The following is a 20,031-nucleotide window of genomic DNA, read 5'->3' on the forward strand; positions in this document are numbered from 1 at the left end:
GTGGCTGGTCTAACTGTCTACAAGGTCATCCAGTTGGTGTCTATAAGGTCATCCCCTGTGTAATCCCTGACATCTAAGGCTGGACCACAAGTTGGATTGATGGATGATTGTCATGTTCTAACGGCTACTCTTATAAGGGGCTGCTTTTCCATGAAGGTTACCATGTTTCCTTCAAACACTATAGAACGTAAGAGACTCAGATTTCATTTACGGCAGAACTCAGAGCCGGAGAACAAGTATCCTGCTATGGATATGGGCAAATGACCATCCAACTCCTCCTTCAGTGCCCCAGCAACAGAGGCCTCTCTCCCTTGCAAGGCCTCCTGTTCTGCTGCTGTACAGCGCTAGCTAAGGACACAGCAGGGAACAAGGCAGACTAAATCCCCGCCCTCAAGGAACTCACTCCTGGGACATTTAAACAAGATCCAAGAGGAAGAACCCAGGGCAGCAGCTTGGTGCCCTTTGCAATTTCAAGTTGATGCTGGCCATCCCCCAGTTACATTCATACATCCAGTTATAAATCCATCCAACAGCATTATTGACCATCTTTATCCACAAGAACATCGAGGAGACAGGCTTTTGTGAAATCAGGCAATCATTGCTAAAAGTCCACAGAAAATGCCCACTTCCTCTTCCCAAGTTAAATCCCTCATCAGGGCATTCGAGGCTCTCCACAGTTTTGCTGAAATCTACTTCTGACCTGATCTTCTATTACTTCCCCACAAGAATCCCATATCCCTGCCACGCTGGGCTATTTGCTATTTCTTGAACATACTATGCCTTGTACTCATGTGCCTCTCTGTCCTCTGCTTCTCATTTCACAGCAACCTCTACTTCCATCCTTACCCATCAAAATTTCACTCATTGTTAAGGTCTGTCTTAAATATACCCGCCTTTATGATATTTTTTCTGATTCTTCCAAAAGGATTTGATCTCTTATATTTGAATTTCTTTAGAGCCATGCTTATACGTCTTCATAGTAAACATTTTCTGTAGCTTACAACTGCCTACAACCCCTCAGCTGATGAGACAACACGTTTTGTAAATTCTATCAGGGCTGGCAGAGCACCTTGCACATAGTAGGCACTCAAAACATAAGTGCCATTTAGCCTTACATCCTGTCACATGCTACAACTTGGAGGAACCTTAAGGACATTATGCTAAGTGAAATAAGCCAGCCTTAAAAACACAAATACTGTATGATTCTACCTATATAAGGTACAAAGAATAGTAAAATTCATAGAAACAAGAATTAAAATGGGGGGCCCTTCTGGGGAGTTAAAGGGAGGGGAAACAATAAGGAGAATTGTTTAATAGGTACAGAGTTTCAATTTTACAAGATGAAAAACTTCTGGAGATCTGTTGTACAACAAAGTGCATACACTTAACACTCCTGAACTGTACACTTAAAAATGGTTAAGATGGTTGGGGCTCGCCCAGTGGCATAGTGGTTAAGTTTGCATGCTCTGCTTTGGCAGCCCGGGGTTCACTGGTTTGGATCTTGGGCGCGGACCTACTCACCGCTCATCAAGCCATGCTGAGGCGGCATCCCACATAGAAGAGCTACAGCCCTACAACTATGATACACAACTATGTACTAGGGCTTTGGGGAGAAAAAATAAAAAGAGGAATACTGGCAACAGATGTTAGCACAGGGCTAATCTTCGTCAAAAAATAAAATAAAATAAATGCTTAAGATGGTAAATTTTATGTAATGTGTTTTCACCACAATAAAAAAAAGTGGCATGTGAATTAAATATCCAACCTAACAGTGCTACAAAAAAAGAAAGGTATTTTGCTGCAATCTTCACCCTGCTCATAGAGGTCAGAGCAGAAAGCATTCTTAAAAATGTTTTAACCAACAGATAGTTCTTACATGCACTAAGAAAAGAATCTCTGCATTTTGAGAAAAGAAAATCAAAATTGGAAAGATATGGACAAATGGGTATAAAGAGTAAATTCAGGTAAATTTCCCATTCCTTCAAAGTATCCATTATCAAGAGAGTGTGAACCTTAAACCTCTTTATGAGACTTCTGGGTACAAATCGTTCTTTCCATTTAGAGGCACAGATGAGATCCAAGGTCACAGCAGTCTAATCACCCATTTTACTGCACTATCAGAGTGGAACACTAGGAGGGAAGGCCAGGGCAGAAGCAAAAGTAGTTAGAAGATTTTTCAGGGTTGGAGAGGAGGCTGAAAGAGGAGAACAAGGACCGGGGATGGGATATTGGGGAGAAATGGGGACAGAGAACCAGAGAGCAAGAGAGAAATGTAATGAAATCACATGTCAGAATGTGACTAGAACAGTCCACTGCAGACAGTGCCCACAAAACAAGAGAGACAGTTATAAATAGGAATACCAGTTTTGGCTTGACAAGCACTGGATAGAGGATTCTTACTAGACACATGCTGGGGCTGAAAAATACCACAGGGCGTGGATGCCATTTCTCAGGTAATTGCAGTTGCAAATACTTTGCAATATTGAAACTAGCCATCAACCAAGTTCTGATAGTACAGTAAGTTTCCTTGTATTTTAGGTTCCAAAGATAGTGCAAATAACCCCTGGGCAGGTTCACGGTTAGCAGAAGGACTTGTTTTTTTTTTGGCTGAGAAAGATTCACCCTGAGCTAACACCCGATGCCAGTCTTCCTCTTTTTGTATGTGAGTCACCACCACAGCATGGCCACTGACAGATGAGTAGTGTAGGTCTGTGCCTACGAACTGAAGCCAGGCCACCAATGCAGAGCATGGGGAGCTTACCACTAGGCCACCGGGGCTGGCCCAGAAGGACTTGTTTTTAAGGATCAGCAACAGTTTCCTTTCTTTGCTGAACTGTCAGTCTCCAATGGTAGTCAAGTGCTTCCCACGTGATTTGTCCCATTCTTGATTCTCACTGACTGTCTCCTTCTGGCATGTTCTTTGAAATCCAACCCAACTGCGCTCAGGTCCTCCTCTTTATAAGCAAATGCCTTGAGAACATTACTTATTTTTGAGACTGGATAATTTTTTGTCTTTGAGTTATAAAAATAAAGCAACAGATTCTCTAATTTCTTAAACAGACTAAAACACACAAAGCAAAAAAAAAAAAAACTCCAAAGAAAGCTAATGATTTTGTTTTTTAGAATTTTAAAAATAGGTATCTTGGTGGAGATGGTATAAACTAATGGTTATAAGAGAGGACTCTGCCACCTCTGAGCCTTTGTCCAGGGTCTTCTTTCCTGGAATGTTCTTCCCTCGTTCTCTATAAACGCCTTTCAAGCTTTAAGGGTCAGCTCAAGCTTCAGCCTTCTCCAGTAACCCTTTATCAGACTGCACTGACCTGCAAGTATTACTCCTGACAGTAGGTATTTTGGCACTCTATTTTATAATCATATATATATTTGTATATATTCATTAATACATATATTCATTAAACTGTCATATATTTGTATCTGCTTTGATATCTAGCTATGTAATCACTACCAAGTCATTTAACTTCTCTAAATTTCATTTTCCTCTTCTAGGAAAAAGAGAGAACAATGATAATAGTGTCTACCTCATAGGACTAAAGGGTACACCGTAAAGTTCTCAAAAAACGGCAGGTGCCATTATTCTTACCCAAGTGTGAACGTCAGACTGTGAAGTCCGGCTATCACTAAGTTGATTATCCTTCCTTCAAATGGCACTTATGGGGTACCTAATCACAGATACTTTATGCAGAAGGCATGGATTATTCATGCAATGTTTAACACTTGACTTCTGGAGTCAGGATGGCTAGAGAGGTGATTGATGAAGACTTAGGAGGTTTTTTGCCTCAATCATCCTTTTCCTTTGGGGTCAGCCATCATTCCAAGAAGGATGCATTTTGAGAATCATTCATCTCCGATCATATTCACTATGCCACCAGCTCTGCTGGGGGGAATAGAAGAGAATCTGATGCTCAACAACTCCTGACCCTGTACTGCATGCCACTGTGCATGCTGACGTTGGAGAAGATCAGATGAAAGAGGATGACAGTGGCAGAAGAAGAAAAACAGTTTGGGAGAGCAAGAGGGCTTCTTTCTACCTGGCTGAAGAACAGAGAAAATTTGTAAGAAAAATAGTCTCCAACTTAATTATGGTTTTCCTGACAAAGTGGAAGCAAATACCCCAAGCAGAGATATTTCTGCATGTCTTTCCCTGATCATGTACCTGAAAGCAGTTCAGGCTCATGCTTCCCCCAGCATCCTACCAGACCATTAACCACTGTCTCTCTCTATTACTCACACTTGGTATCTTTCAAATTGTCCTGTGTGTCCTTTCAAAAATGTCAACAGAACAACAGACATTGAGAACATGTTAAAACTCATAAGTCTCAATTTAGGGTTCTAGAATTCTTAGTTTATTAATTCCTTCTGACATGGCCCAGATGTCTCTAGATTAATTAGTAACAGAACAGGGTTAATGTAGCTGCCTCATGGTGATGCAGATTCATTATGACTGATTACTCACTTACAAAAATTAAGCAAGTCTAATTGCATTTAAACCCAAAAGGATAGCACCAGATTCACAGCCCATAGATATCTCCACCCATCTTGTCTTCATCATATTTCAGAGGCTACCAGGCACAATATGGTAAGGATTGTTAGATTTTTTATTTTTTATCCATTTGATCGAAGCTAAATGGAGTCAAGATTTACAGATAATAGATGCAGTCCCCTCTCCATGGGAAAGGATGAGGGAATCCAGAGAGATTGGGCTAATTTAGATATCTTCAGTCCCTCATATATCAAAAGAGTCCTGCGGATACCAGGCTAACCAAGTCCAGGGCTTATAGCTGAAGCTATGAATGAATGAAGTGTGCCTTCATTAATTAGATAACTAGATAAATTAGAGGGTGTTGTTGGTTAAGAATTCTGTCAATTCTTCTTTTAAAATGTCTCATCTATTCTGTTCTCCCTCTTCCCAGTGCTATCAGCCACATGCTTGTTAGCTCAGATTTCAACAACTGCAATAGCCTCTTAAATAGTCGCCCTGGCTCAAATTGTTCAGTTTCATTCAACTAGTGATTCGGGAGAACGAGGCATAGGGCTGGCCTCGGTGGCTTCTCTGTTAGGCCTTCTACCTTCTCCTCTTTCTGTTCCTTCTACACAGTGACCAGGGAAAAGTTTTTAAAGGCTGGTTTTCATCGCATCGCTCCTCTACTCAAAAACCTCCAAAGGCTTTCCACTGCTGTGGGAACAAAATCTAAATCCTCATACACCTTACCTAGTAAGCCTCTCTCTCAACACATCCCAAGACGGACCCTCTACCCCAGCTTAGCCACGTCGTCACTGACCCGAAACATTGCCACCTCTGAGCCTTTGTCCAGGGTCGTCTTTTCTGGAATGTTCTTCCCTCGTTCTCTATAAATGCCTTTCAAGCTTCAAGGGTCAGCTCAAGCTTCAGCCTTCTCCAGTAACCCTTTTATCAGACTGCACTGACCTGCAAGTATTACTCTCGACAGTACGTATTTTGGCGCTCTATTTTATAACCACATATACATATATACACTCATTAAACTGTCATATATTTGTATCTGCTTTGATACCTAGCACAGTATTCTGCCTAGAGTAGGTGTGCTGAATAAATATGTACTACATGTGGACGTTTATTTTGCAATATTTAATCTTTCTCAAGGGAAATTTGGCAGCAAAACCTTAAAAGGTGTATAGCTCTTAAAAGGTACATAACTTATTTCTAGAATTAGAATTGCTAATTCTAACTGCTAATTCTAGAAATAACTTAGGGAAAACTCAGAGAAGCTTATAAAGATATACGTATGCTGTTGAAGATGTTCGCTGTTGTGTTTTTTTACAACAGAGAAGATGGAAAACCCCTAAGGGGTCAATCAAGTAATCCTGATCTACACCAAGCAGCTAACAAAGTCATATTGTGGAATATTTACTAACATGAGGATCAGTTCACGAGATATCACCAAGTGCAAAAAGCAGGTGAAAACAGAATATATACAGCAGTATTTGATTTTTATTAGAAAGACAAGCAGATGGACAGTGGTAATCTCATAGAGGGAGGCGTACGAGGGCATTTTCTCCTCTGTGGTTTTCTACACATTTAAATTTTGAGGCACTGAACTAAAGCGTTTATTAATGTGTTGAATGGTTCCTTTAGATGGAAATTTGTTCCTCTGAACCATAAAAATCTAACTTGGATAGACACATACACTGATAGAGTGGTTTGACACAACCCTGTTTAAGTTGGACTGGAATAAAACTCAGCACAGCGTGAGAGACCTCCTTCTGTCATGGAAACAACGTTTATTGAAGTAGGAGTTGGGAACACAAGATCTAATCGTGGTTCTACTGCAGAATTCCTGCCAGCCCTGGAAAAGTCACTTATTTTTCTTGAACCTCAGTTTTTCTACTGTAAGATAGGTGAATATTCTTCCCTCCCTCCATCCCCATTACATTTTACAAAAATGTACAGAGATCAATTAGAAATGATTTATAAAAATACCAAACACACTATAAAAAGGCATTTGGTAGTATTAGGTGGGGTTACTATCAAGGTTCGAGAAAACGCTCTGAAATCTTTAATCTCTGATTAAACCACAACCTTAAATCACAAAGTGGTATCCGATTCACATGCTAATACGCAGGGAAGTGCAATTTCACTAGGTGCCAGTTTAATAACTGTGGGTCCAGGGGCTGGCCCCATGGCGTTGCGGTTAGGTGCGCGCGCTCAGCTACTGGCGGCCCAGGGTTCGGATCCCGGCGCACACCGATGCACTGCTTGTCAGGCCATGCTGTGGCAGTGTCCCATATAAAGTGGAGGAAGATGGGCATGGATGTTAGCCCAGGGCCAGCCTTCCTCAGCAAAAAAAAAAAGAGGAGGATTGGCATGGATGTTAGCTCAGGGCTGATCTTTCTCACACAAAAAAACAAAACACAGGGGCCGGCCTGGTGGTGCAAGCGGTTAAGTGCGCACGCTCCGCTGCGGCGGCCCAGGGTTCGCCGGTTTGGATCCTGGGTGCGCACTGACACACTGCTTGGCAAGCCATGCTGTGGCGGCGTCCCATATAAAGTGGAGGAAGATGGGCATGGATGTTAGCCCAGGGCCAGTCTTCCTCAGCAAGAAAAGAGGAGGATTGGCAGATGTTAGCACAGGGCTGATCTCCTCAAAAAAACAAAAAACAAAAAACTGTGGGTCTGTCAAGTAACACTTTAAAAATAAAAATATAAAAATCATTTTAGGACAACAGTCCTAAGCTTATGCTTCTTTTAAAAGTATTTCTCACAATACTCTGCAGATTGTCTTTGCTTTTTTTTTTTTTTTAAGAGAACAGACAGCACAGACATGAATTTTACTAGAAGAAATATCCTGGGCTTCAGATCAATAATTTAAAGACAAAAAATTTAAAGCTTTGACAAATTCATTATGAAGGGAACAAGGTACTACTCCTTATCTTTGCAAAGATTTTGACACTGAATCTAATTCACCTAGATGGGCAAATAATCCAGAATCAGTCACATAAATACCAATGCTCATATTTGCAGATACACACAACTGAAGGCTCTTGGCATATGACTGGTGGGTGTATATCAAATGCTTCCGGACACAAACACGTAAACCCAGGTCATGACTGCAGGTACCAAGACACACACAGAAACACCCAAACATCTCACAGAGGAACCTCATCAAACAGGTGCCTCAGGCCTCAGATAAACAGAAAAAGAGCAAGAGATCATCCCTTGAAGGGAAGGTAGGGCTGCACGCCCCCAGAAGACATCCCGACTCACCTGTTAAGTGGTTGGTAATCCTGGCAGTGGGCTTGGGAGGCAGGGCGGGGGGTTGCTTGAGAAGGGACAGCTGCTTCACTGGGGTCTCCTCATGGTCTCCAGAGAAAGCAGCAGGTTTTTTGGGGGGCAGTAGCAGGACTGGTTTGGCTGAAGGATCTTGGGACAGGAGGACTCCAGACTCACTGGCAGAGGGACTCTCTTCAGACACTGAGGGGACAACCACATGACACACAGGAGACATTACACAAACGCAGTGCAGGGGGGCCAGCGGGAACACACAGCACGGGGACGTGGGTCAGCAACATGGCAGAGCACCAACTGTTCCAGGCTGTCAAGTATGTGTGGAGAGTTCAAGAGAGGACACCAGAAATCCAAAACAGTGGGGCAGTGGGGATGGAGGGACACAGTGGAGAGCCAGAGGCAGGAGAGGGAGAAGTGGAAGAAGCAAGAGGGAGAAAAAGGAAGAGGACATTTCCTCAAAACCATCCAAAGCTCCGTCACTTTGGTCTTGGTGTTTTCAATACAAATTCTATGAGTGCTCCTAAATGTGAGCCATGGGACCACAGCAGCAATCAACAGATGGCAGGTGTAGTGGATCAGGGACAAAGAGCCCCCTCTGAACCAAACCAGCACCAAATGCCGGCACCTTCCTTTGGGCCTGTTTGCCTTTTGCTGGGAGGAAGAGAGAGTGGATTTTGGGGTCTTGTTTTTTACCGCTGGGTCTCGCTGTGTCTCTGCTCCCAGGTCTGGGACCAGGTAATGAAGACAGCCTAGAGGCTGACACCAGGCGGGCTGCCCCCACACACCTGGGGTGGCTGTTCCTCCACGTTCCAGAGCCGACCGAGCTAGGCAGCAGCCTCCTGAGGGCGCCCTGCAGTTTTAGGGGCACCTTCCTGTCTCTGTCGGCTCCTATAAATCCTGACAAGGTGAAGGATGCTCCAAGTCAACACCTTTTTGTCTTCCCCCTTCCTCTCTCCTCTCACTCGGCAGAATTATGGCTTTCTTGTTTCAATGCCCCCCGCTCCTCTTTGCTCTGCATTGGGCCTGACTCTTCCATTCCCCACGGGGGAACCCCACCTGGCTCCAGCTAAGAGCTGTTATAGGTAGTAGCACAGGCCTTCCTACCATGCTGGCAGCCTGGTCAATGACAAACTGAAACTATGATTCACCGGGATGACAGATCTCACTATAACAATCAAATCCATCTGATTCCAATGTCACAAGGAAGGCTGGATAAAAAACACAATTCATTGCTTTAGTTGGAAAAATCTCCCCAGCTTGGGGGGTCGGGGGGAATGGAACTCAGTTGCATATCCGCCTTCCTCCCATCACTGCTACTAAGAATGCCTATAAATGACTCCTCTTCTGCCCTCTCTTCCTCTCTAACCTGGGTAGCAGTGTTCCCCGCAGCATCGAAGCCCTGCAAATAATCCCCATGAGCACTAAATTCTCCCCCTTTCTCAAGGGACATTATTATTATCAATGTTGGACACAATGACGGAGGAATGACTCACCAGGTCCCAAAGCAAAGCATGGGAATTGACTCCGTGAAACATCGTCGCCCCTCTCCTCCCACCTATTCTCTGCTGATGTAGACTTTGCACATGGCCTTTCTATCCATACTCCAGAGATTCCAAGAGGTCCCTTCCCTCAGGCTTGTCTCCTGACAATAAGGACCCCTCCTCACTGGCTACTGGGAGGGTCTCGTCTTCAGGCTAATGAGGACCCCTCCGCAAACCTTCTGAGGGAATGAGAATTGGCCACCCAGAGGTCTTTGGATCAAAGAAAGAGTGACAGTCAGATGGCATCAAAAACCATCTGTCAGTAGGATACAAGATAACCAGTAAATCGTATATGATTTAATAGCCAATGAACACATTAATTCATTGTATACAGTAAATTGATACAATTTGCTAAATTGATACAACCATTAACTGGTATACTGGGACTAGGATGAAAGGGCATGCCAGGCCTTATGAACAGGTGAATTAGATAGGTACCACATAGGGGTGTAGGATTCTTTAGTTTGATCTTAACAGAAATGAGTGTCAGAACACAAAACAATGATATTTTAAATCATCAATATTATAAAAACAAGGCATATCTTCTTTAAAGAGATTAAGGTTATAAAAAATGTTTTTAAAAACTATAGAAAAATAAGTGTAAATATCCTCCATGTTTTTATACTCAGTATGTACTAATTGGTCAGTTTTGTCCTAATCTCCAGGAGATTCTTACGCTCAGAGTGGTTCAAAATAGAACCCCAAGCGCAGCCAGGCCAAAGGTCCCTAACGCCCCACATTGGGGACCTGTTCCACAACTCCACCAGGGGCCTTACCTGTCCCATCCATGATGTCTGAAGGTTGGAGCACCTCATATGAGCAGGGATCCCTGGGCATTGGGACCGGCTCCATTTCGGACAGGGCAGGCAGAGACAGCTGGCTGGAGCTCAGGGACTGCCCGTTTTCCAGGGAGTCATCTTCATTCGATATGGAGAGCTCCCCATCTGTCAGAGCAAGAAGCAGATTGCAGAGTTAGACAATGCCTGCCTTCCTGGGAAGGGTGACATTCATAGCCTGCAAACCGAGTCTAGATGTTTCTGAACAATCTTTATCAAGGTGAGTATGTGAAGCGTACACCTGTTCTTTAGTCCAAGGACTAATGTCCAAAGATCTTTAGCAAATTGCCTGTTTTCTCTCCATCTTTCTAACCATAACCTACCACATGTTGTATGTATTTTTTTTTAATGAAAGTGAATGAAAATGAACTTTTCTTCATAATTTCTGAAAACTTGGAAAAACTGAGCAAGCCTCAGAGATTGGAAAAGCAGAATTAGGAATTCCTGCTTTAGGGAGCCAAGGGCTTCCTATCAACTCAACAAGCACCAGAAGCACGGGACTGCAAGGCTCTAGGAGAAAACTCATCCTGTCTTCTCTTGCCTTCTGCCCGCATCCAATTTCTCTAGGTAGATAAATGCGTAGGAGGGCTCTAAGCTCCAGCTGAAGGTTTGCAGCAGCCCAAGGATGCAGAGAAGCGCCAGAATTCTCTAGTGCCCACCAGTGATCACGCCTGTGGGTGAGCAGACTTTGATCTTGCTTAAAGCTCAGCAAAACAAGGGGCAGCTGGCTAACACCACGGTGGACGATCAAAGTCTCCTGCACAATGACCATCTGTCAAATCAAAATTCCCCCGCTGTGATTTCATCCTAGCCCAGGGGAGTCCTAGATAACTGGACATTAAAGTCAAATTAATTTTTAAAGAGGACTGGAGGCTGTTCCAGTAAGATGAATAAACATCCAGATGAAAGACTCTAAGTCACGCTTAGTCAGAAACACAGAAACCAGCAAAGCAATTACCTGCCTTAAAACCGGAAGAAAGATGATTTACTTGTAGAAATGAAACAGTGAAATGACTTCCAGGTTAATCTCAGATAAATAATCCTTTCCTTTCACTGTGTTCTTCCCAAGGCTTTCATTTTATACACAATGATGGATATGTGGTGGCACAGGATCCTCCGCCAGCCCCCCGCCCCCAATTAGAATTGGCATGATGAACTGTATGTTCAGCAGAGTAACTACAAACCAACAGGCTTTAGGCAGCATACGGTTCAAGGACATGCGATATTTGACCTGACTCTTCTATAAACAGAAAAAAATATAACGGATACCAAAAAATCATCTGAAGCAGACGATATAAAGCACTGACACTTGAAGATGCTGGTTTTTTCCTTCTTCTTTTCACTTGGCCTTTTTGTATGCCCCAAATGGTAGTACTAATTATAATTGTGATTAAAAATATGATGACTGCTTCTCATTAACAAGAGAAGAGCAGTGCAGACTCTAAGACCAACGCTGTGGAAAGAACACAACTGAACCCAGTGTGTTTGGGATGGGAAGGGTGGCGGGTGTGTTAAAGCAACACCATCCCATAATGGATGGTCCCCAGTCCTCTGAACATGCTTTAATTTAGCATGTTCAAACTGACGCCATGGGAACGGCTCTGCTGAAAGTTCCCAGTTGGTGAAATAACGACGCAGCTGCCATTCAGTTTCGTATGTCTCCAGGAAACCACTCTGATTTCGGATGTTCCAAGTGTAACAAAAGTCCTGGATGAGACAACCAGAGGAGGAGGGGTTTCAGCGCTACTGCCAAGTCCTGCTTCTCTGGGGCAAAGACGCAACCAAAGGATTGCTGTACTTTTTAACAGCTAAAATACCACAGAAGCAGCATTGGGAAAAGAAGATATAAGTGCAGTTGGATTACTTTAGTTGTTTTTTTTTCTTTGAGGAAGAGTGGCCCTGAGCTAACACCTGTTGCCAATCTTCCTCCTTTTTTCCCTTTTTCTCTCCAAAGCCCCAGTAGATAGTTGTATGTCATAGTTGTACATCCTTCTAGTTGCTGTATGTGGGACGCCGCCTCAGCATGGCTTGATGAGCAGTGAGCAGGTCCGCCCCCAGGATCTGAACCGACGAACCCCCTGGCCACCAAAGTGGAGCACGAGAACTTAACCGCTGTGCCACTGGGCCAGCCCCTGGATTACTTTAGACTCTCTACTCTCTCTACGAATCTGTGTTTCATCAGGGCACCTGGCTTAGTGCTAGAGGCTTTGTGAGTAACAGAGCAGCACTCCTTGGGACGTATTAACTCTCAAAAAACATAGCTCCCTATGGATTAAAAGTGCCTTTGCTAGGTCACCAAGACCCAAACCATCTGGCATAGGAAACTACCTTCAAAATCCCACTGTCATAATATCTAAATGCACATTTCCACTGAAAAAATAAAAACGGAGAAAAAAGAAGAAATAAGACTGTTCATCTCACCACCCTAACAGAAATAGTTTTTTTCTGTACATATTTTCCTAGTTGTATATTATGTATCAAATTGTCTTTTTTGTTACTATTATAAGCATTATAACTTGCATAATTATCATCTTAATGATTACACTGGATGAATAAGCTGAAATTTATTTAGCTATCTCCCTATGGTTAGTCACACAGGGATTTCCAATGGTTTCTGCTATTATAAAAAAGAAAGCTCTGCTGACCATCTTCTTGTATAAAATCTTTTCTGCAATTAGAATTCTCTCCCTTTAGGAGAGATTCTAATAGATGAAATGTATGTGTATTAATATTTTAACATCTAGTGACACATACTTGGATCTTGTGAAATTGTTTTCCAAAGGGTTTCTCTATTAACACAGCAGCAATGGGCAGACCACACAAATTTCATAGTTTTTGGTCATTCTTCAACAGTAACATTGATAATGATGTTTTATCTATCTACCTACCTACCTACTTATATATATACACACACACATACATATATGTATATACATATCTAATAGAAATAAGGAAAAAACACTCAATAGGTACAACAAATTCATTATTAATATCATTTATGACCTAGATTGGTAGTGACAAAAGTGAAGACCATTTGATTTGGATTCATATAATATGGAGAATGTTTCTGCCACTGTCAAGTAATTGTTATTTTAAAATTCTTATTATGACATTTTCAAACATATGCAAAAGTAGAAACATTCATGTAAGGGACCCCACATACTCATCATCAATTAGCTGGGAACTCCTAATGCTTGGTAATTCTAAGTTTGATTAATCTGAAGACTACTTAACTCTCCATATCTTTTGTACTATTTACCAGCACTATTTTTTTTGTGAGGAAGATGAGCCCTGAGCTAACATCCATGCCAATCCTTCTCTTTTTGCTGAGGAAGACTGGCGCTGAGCTAACATCTGTGCCTATCTTCCTCCACTTTATGTGGGAAGCCGCCACAGCATGGTCTGACAAGCGGTGTGTCAGTGCGCGCCCGGGATCCGAACCTGGGCCGCCAGCAGCGGAGCACGCGCACTTAACTGCTGCGCCATGGGGCCAGCCCCCCAGCACTAGTTCTCACAAGCATCTTTACCAGCATTTTTTATCAGCATTATTAGAAAAACTTTTTTTTCCAGGAAAAATTTAACCCTCCTGACTAAGATGAGTCTCATGGATTATTTGTACCTTCATCCATCTAGACCATCACCATCTCTTGCTATCATGGATGAGAAAGAGTTCGCTGAGTATTAGAAATTATTTTGATGTTTTACATGATCTTCTAAAATTATCTGTAATAATGGTGTTCAAAATGGCACACGATGACCTCCAATAATAAGACATTTCCTACCAGAATTAGTAAAGTGTGAATAGGAGGAAGGGAGAAGGCAGGAGAAGAAAGTAGATGGGTTGAGGCAGTGGTTCTCAAACTTGAGTGCACACCACAATTTCCTGGAGGGAAGTCAAAGATTGCCGGGCCCACAGACTGCTGGGCCCCACCCCTAGAGTTTCGGACCCAGTAGGTTTGGGGTGGGGCCGAGAATATGCATGTCTAACAGGTTCCTGGGTGATGCTGAAGCTGCTTTGGCTGGTCAGGGTTCCACACTTTGAGAACCGGTGGACTGGCAGTAGGGAATCAGAGAGGCGAGAGAACCTGGAACGGCAACAGTGCCTTGTCATGATGAGACTCAGGGCAGGAAACGCTGTTTACACGGCTAACACGGAACAGAGGCAGCTGGTTTAACCCGCAAAGAAGACGGGAAAGCAGGAGGGTGCCTTGTCTAACCACGGATCTCGAATACGACCTTGTCACAAAGGGCAACGGCACTGGAGCGCGCGGCAGGGTGGAGTGGAAAAGTGAAATGTGAGCCAGACGCAGGCATGTCTAACAAGGTAAAAGCAGCGCACAGAAGTGGTAGAGAACAAGACGTAGAAGGAGTGCGGGTCAATGTCATGAATTTTAAATGGGACGTAGAAAGCAATGAATCCAAGATATAGACCAGGCCATACAAACTGCGCCAGCCTTATGCTCCTCTTCTCCTTGTGAGGCAGACGAAACGCAGAGGTTGGCAGAGTCAGGTTAACACCAAAGCAAGGAGAGGGAAGGGAAAGGTGAGAGTGAATTCATTCCTTCAGTTGACAGACTCGTGCTGAGAGCCTATACTGACCAACATGCATTACAAACCAGAAACCGGCAACTCTCACAACGACCCTGGGAGGGAGGCGGACGGTGGCTGTTAGCTCCTCATGATACTGGCGGAAACCACCGCCCAGTCTGCTGCCTCCAGAGCCCTGGAGCTTCACCACGCCCGCCCTGCCTCTCCACCCAGAAGCCAGGCACCGCGCCAAACACTTAGGAGAAAACAAACTTACCTTGGGGGAAGGGAGTGGGGCCAGGTATGATGGAGAAATGCAGACAGAGAGGAATGGGTGTGAGCTAGCTGGTGAGAGAGTTGGGAAAAAGAAGCAAAAATGAGAAGTTAAGCCCTGAGAAGCGGATGATGAAAATTAAGGGGTGAAGGAGGACAGAAGACGTGTGCTCGGAGTAGATGGAGACCACATATTAGAGGAAGATCTTGTCTGGCACAGAATTTTTTTAATGTTCTGAAAGTATGATTTATGTAAAAGTTGTGTTCCAGAGGATTGGCTCAAAAGATGCATTAAAAATTTGTTTTGTTTTGTGTTGGTTTCTTCAGGAACTGCGTCCATCTATAACTGGATGTCACCTTTGTGACTACATTCCGAGCGGTTTTGGTTTTTTTCTGATTTGTTGTTTTGTTATTGTTGATTGTTTTGTTTTAGGAATCCTATACTCTGGTTTTACAGTGACTGATACCAATTTCTGATCAACTAAATTTTCTCAAAGCTTAAGGTTAACTGAAGTTGTTTTTTATAGATGAACGTCACCATGGAGAATGGGCAACAAGAATTCTTTTAGGTTCTCATAGATACCTATGTAATAACATTTACATTAAATAACATTAAAAATTACGAAAGATAGATATTTTGCTCTGAGAGGGCTCAGAGGTCATGACCCTTTGAAGTTTAAGATAAAAAAAGTATCCATTTTAATTCTGAAAAAATACTTTAATATAAACTTAAGCTCACGGAATCTGATTTTCTAGGATATGCATCATGGTTTAGATGAAAATCTATGTTTAAAAATGTATTTATAGTTGGATAAGAAATCCTTATTTAATAAATAATAGTTGAATATGAGTATAAAGAATTGCTTTACATCTATATATTGCACCATTGCTACAATAAATGTCATACGGATTGAAAAACTAAAAATAAAATTTTAAAACTAGAATACATAGTAAAAAGAAATATTTATTTATTTATACACATACACACGCACACACATACATATTTATTTATTCAGGTTGTATAAAAGGGAAGCCAGATGGATAGTTTTGACTTTACTCATAAACTTTTTGATTTTTAATTTGCAAAATAAAATGCTGTACACCAAATATAGGGGGAAAAAAGCAGCATAATAGGAAAATACAAGCTAAATGTAGCTAATAAAAGAGAAACTATTCCAAGTATGAAGAGCATTTGTACAAATAAATAAAAATCAAGTCCCAGGTGCCACTTGCGAAGTGCATGGCCTTGCTAGGAATGAAATAAATGCAAATAAAATGGGTGTGGGTGACGCTGATACATAAAAATGTGTTTGAAATCACGTCAAGCACAAAAGCAGGACCAGAGAACAATATGTACATGTTGACTGGTGACATCAACATGAAATCTGTATGCAAGCTGGCAAAGTGCTGACGGAGATCTGGCAAGACTAAGCAGAGTTTAATGACCATTCACTTTTTTTCTGTAACGATGCTTACGTTTATAAAAAGTAGAACAAAAAATTGCATGCTGCCTTGTTAAATTAAATGAAAAAATAATAGTTTTTGTTGGGGGGAAACCCCTTCCTCACTCTGGTTTCTTGAGGCGGCATTTGCCCTAAGCCCAGCTTCTTACCACTCTGTACAGTCACCTCATTGCTGGGATGCAACCACTGGTCCCTGCTTCTCCACCAGGTGGAGCGAATCTATCCAAACAGCACAAGGGCGTACTCTGCATCCTTGCCTCACCACCTTGGACCAGTGCTGATTCAGGACTCAGACCTTCCCTCTTGGTGGGCTGATCTGAGGTCCAGGCTTGGGGGGAGGGCACGAGTAATGAGTGGTCAGGCCCACCAACGATTTCCTCCAGACTAGCCTTTATCAATAATAAAGGTGATACCCTACTTTGATCTCCTGTTTGTCCTACCTCTCAAATGGTTCAGAAACTCAGAGAGGAAAAAAGAGTGCTGATATTGGATCCCTCAAATCCTTAACAGTCCTTGAGTCCGGAGACTCAAGGGAAGAGAATGCTTTTTCCATCTTAGGTAAAAAGAAATCGAAGGACCCATTGATAAGCGATAGAAAGGATGTTATAAACCATGCCTTCCTGGGAGGTGTGCCAGTGGGCACCCCTAACCCATTCTCAGGAGAGCTGGGTAGGAAGAGAGAAGCAGCAGGTACAGGGGAAAGGAACCAGACTCCGAGCATGGGGAGAGGCTGTCTTATTGTTCTGGCGTCACTAGCTTGCAACAAGTCACTAAACTTCTGGGACCTCAGTTTTGTCCCTCAAAGACAGAAGGACTGTTAGATGATGCTCAACTTCCTTCCAGATCAAAGTATTATCTGTATGACAGTTGGAAGAAATGAGAATAAGCCCCCCCAAAACTTGCAAATAAACCTGAAATAACAGATAAGCTAAAACAGCAAATCATTTTGCAATTAGGTTTCCTTCTTCTTGTATGACTCACTCTGTTTGGGCATATTACAGTAAGAACTAGGATGTATATTTATGGATTTCAGGTTTATTGTTATTTAATAAAGTTTTACATTTTTATTTCAAAAAAACTGGTAGTTTTCATGTAGAGCTAGAGACCTGTGCTCTATACAGAAAACCTCTATACTCAGTAGAAAGACAGGCAGGAAGACAGGAAAGGTGAAAAGGATGGCAAAAGAAACATTTTGGGGGCATTTTGGAGCATTTGGAGCATCTTCAGCGTCAAGCAATATGCTGGACATTTTACATAGAATAATAACAACCCCTTAAACAATATTTTGGGAATTTATTACGTGCCAGGCACTTGTTTATTTAACATATATATATAAAAAACAATCCTATGAAGTCGGTTCCCAAATTACCCTCGTTGTTTAAAGAAAAGTGAACACTAGATGGTTTAAATAACTTGTGTAAAGTCATAATTAGTAGGTGCTGAGCTAGGATGTGGTGAGATTGTGTGTGATCTCATTTAAAATGACTTATTTCGAAATTTTAATTCTGTAAGGATGGCAAAAGAACAATACAGCAATCCTTTATAAATAAGACAGGTAGTTGTCATAGTTAAAACTCAAATTCTGTTACTGTTTGTACTGGTAGTGGAGAAGAAGATGTCATGAACGACATCATGAAATTGTGGCTACATTTATGCTTCCATTGTAAAGAAAAATTACTCTGTAAGTGAAGAGTCATGACAATTTTAGACTGAAAACATTAGGAAGTGTTAACTAAACTGCGTCTTTGTTGGTAACGCAAATGTGTAGAATTTACACACGCACACTTGTGAAACTTCAAACACATTTTAATTTACTGGTGATCACCAATGGCTATAATTAAAGCAAAATCGAAAAGTGAAGCCACCTATTTGAAAGCAAATAACTATCTTTGTGAAAACATGAAAGGAGAGCCTAATGCAAGCATTTGCTAACTGTTTTTTCCCTTTGAGACAAGAGTTCTTGTTCAGCCAATTCCATGGTCTCATCTTAGCTTCCCTGACATGCTCTTTGACCAAAAGGGGCATCTCCGTTGAGTGGCTGATGAGTTACCCCCAGAGTTGAAGGTGCTTTCCCAAGAAGTGTCACTCTGGTGGTGGTGGTGGTCCTAATATTAGTGAGCCATGAATCAAAGACTTCATCCAATGTCTTTTTTAAAATTTTTTTTTGACATTGATATACTTTTTCCTTTAGAGTGAAAAAAAATCCACCCATTAAGGGGGCATACCCATCTTTTGAAACCCACAAAGGTGCCATTTTAGCAACAATATACAGGGCTTTGAAAAAGCTTCTGTTAATCCCAATCACCTTTTAAATCATTGCAAGCAAAGCCACTAGCTGCTCTCATAGTCAGTAAAATGATGTGCCGAGCAACAGTTAGCTAACAAATAATTTATCTAAGGATTCACTGAAAGATTAAAAGCTTTCAACTTAAGAAGCTGGAAATAGCTCCCCGGCATTTGTCAACTGTCATTGAAGATATTTTCTTCAATTTGCCTGAGTTCAGGGAGTCGAGGTAATTAAATGAAAGGATGCTACAGCTATCATTTTCTAGAATTTTAAACATACATAGAAACATTCCTATTAAACCCTGCCTATTTACTAATTAACGTATTTGATTCTTGAGCAGTTGAAAAGATTTGAATTGAAAGTCTTATTTGCAAAAGCAAAAAAACTACAGTCATTCTCTTTCTCTCTCTTCTGGTGCATTTTCTTTCCCAGTGAGGAAAAGCCATTGTGTGTGTGTTTGTGTGTCTGTATGTGTGTGTATTTAAAAGAATCTGTGTACCACCAGGATTTAAGGCAGACACCTCAGGATTCTGTAGAATCAGGGAAACTATATTTTTGGAATCCACAAGTTAGAGAACCTTCCCACTTATCTTTATCTGTATCTGCAGCCAGAAGTCTTTGGATTATTCTGACCAGCTTATGAGGAGGAATAATTTTGCGAAAGCCAGGAGGTTCCCTTCTGTGTGATACAGGCATCTTGGTTACTCACAGAATCCTTTTGAACCCACTACCTCCAAAATCTGTAAGACTTATTTCAATTTCAGAAATTCCATACATGGAATGGAATGGTACATGTTTTGTGCTTGGAGAATCACCTTGCTTTTTTATTGTTGCTGTTGTTCTGGATTTAATATCCTATTTTGATGTTAATTTTTCCCTCCTGTTCAGAGGCCTTTGCCTAAAACATTACACATGTGAGTTGCGATGACTTCCTAGCACAAAAGTGGCATTGACCTCAGGTAGCTTGTTAAGTTGCACTTCCCTGTGGCTGTTTCCCGCTGGATTCATCAGCAATTACTGCCTTTTACTGGGCTTCACGGTCAACAAACCACGGCTCACGTGGATTCCTGGCTGCTTCCCCGACCGCAAACACCTCATCGTGTCAAACTGTGGTGTCTGTCTCTCCCAGAGGTGTTTCTCTCATCTATCCTGGACACAGCTACGCCTGCTCACCAATCTTCACGCCAAGCCCATGGGTTCTGACATCATCTATCCTGATGCAGTATGATGGCTCTGACCACTACTTCCAAATAATGACTCTGGCTCCAAGGTTCGTAGCTGAAAGAGAGTTTACCGTCTTGCTATTCCTGGGCATTTTGATATCA

At 42.1% G+C, this 20,031-nt stretch overlaps 1 protein-coding gene across 5 annotated transcripts in view; it reads right to left on the minus strand.

The window, feature by feature from the left end:
* Positions 1-20,031, minus strand: part of PHACTR1 (phosphatase and actin regulator 1) — a 520,877-nt gene that overhangs the window by 74,654 nt on the left and 426,192 nt on the right. For all 5 annotated transcript variants that reach the window (XM_058555251.1, XM_058555252.1, XM_058555250.1 and 2 more), the window contains 2 exons: positions 10,097-10,264; positions 7,759-7,965 (listed from right to left, as the gene is read on the minus strand). In XM_058555251.1, the coding sequence (XP_058411234.1) occupies positions 7,759-7,965; positions 10,097-10,264 (375 nt within the window). The remainder of the gene's footprint in view (positions 1-7,758; positions 7,966-10,096; positions 10,265-20,031) is intronic.

This window comes from Diceros bicornis, chromosome 14 (assembly GCF_020826845.1).
Source record: "Diceros bicornis minor isolate mBicDic1 chromosome 14, mDicBic1.mat.cur, whole genome shotgun sequence".
In the NCBI taxonomy this organism is placed as follows: domain Eukaryota; kingdom Metazoa; phylum Chordata; class Mammalia; order Perissodactyla; family Rhinocerotidae; genus Diceros; species Diceros bicornis.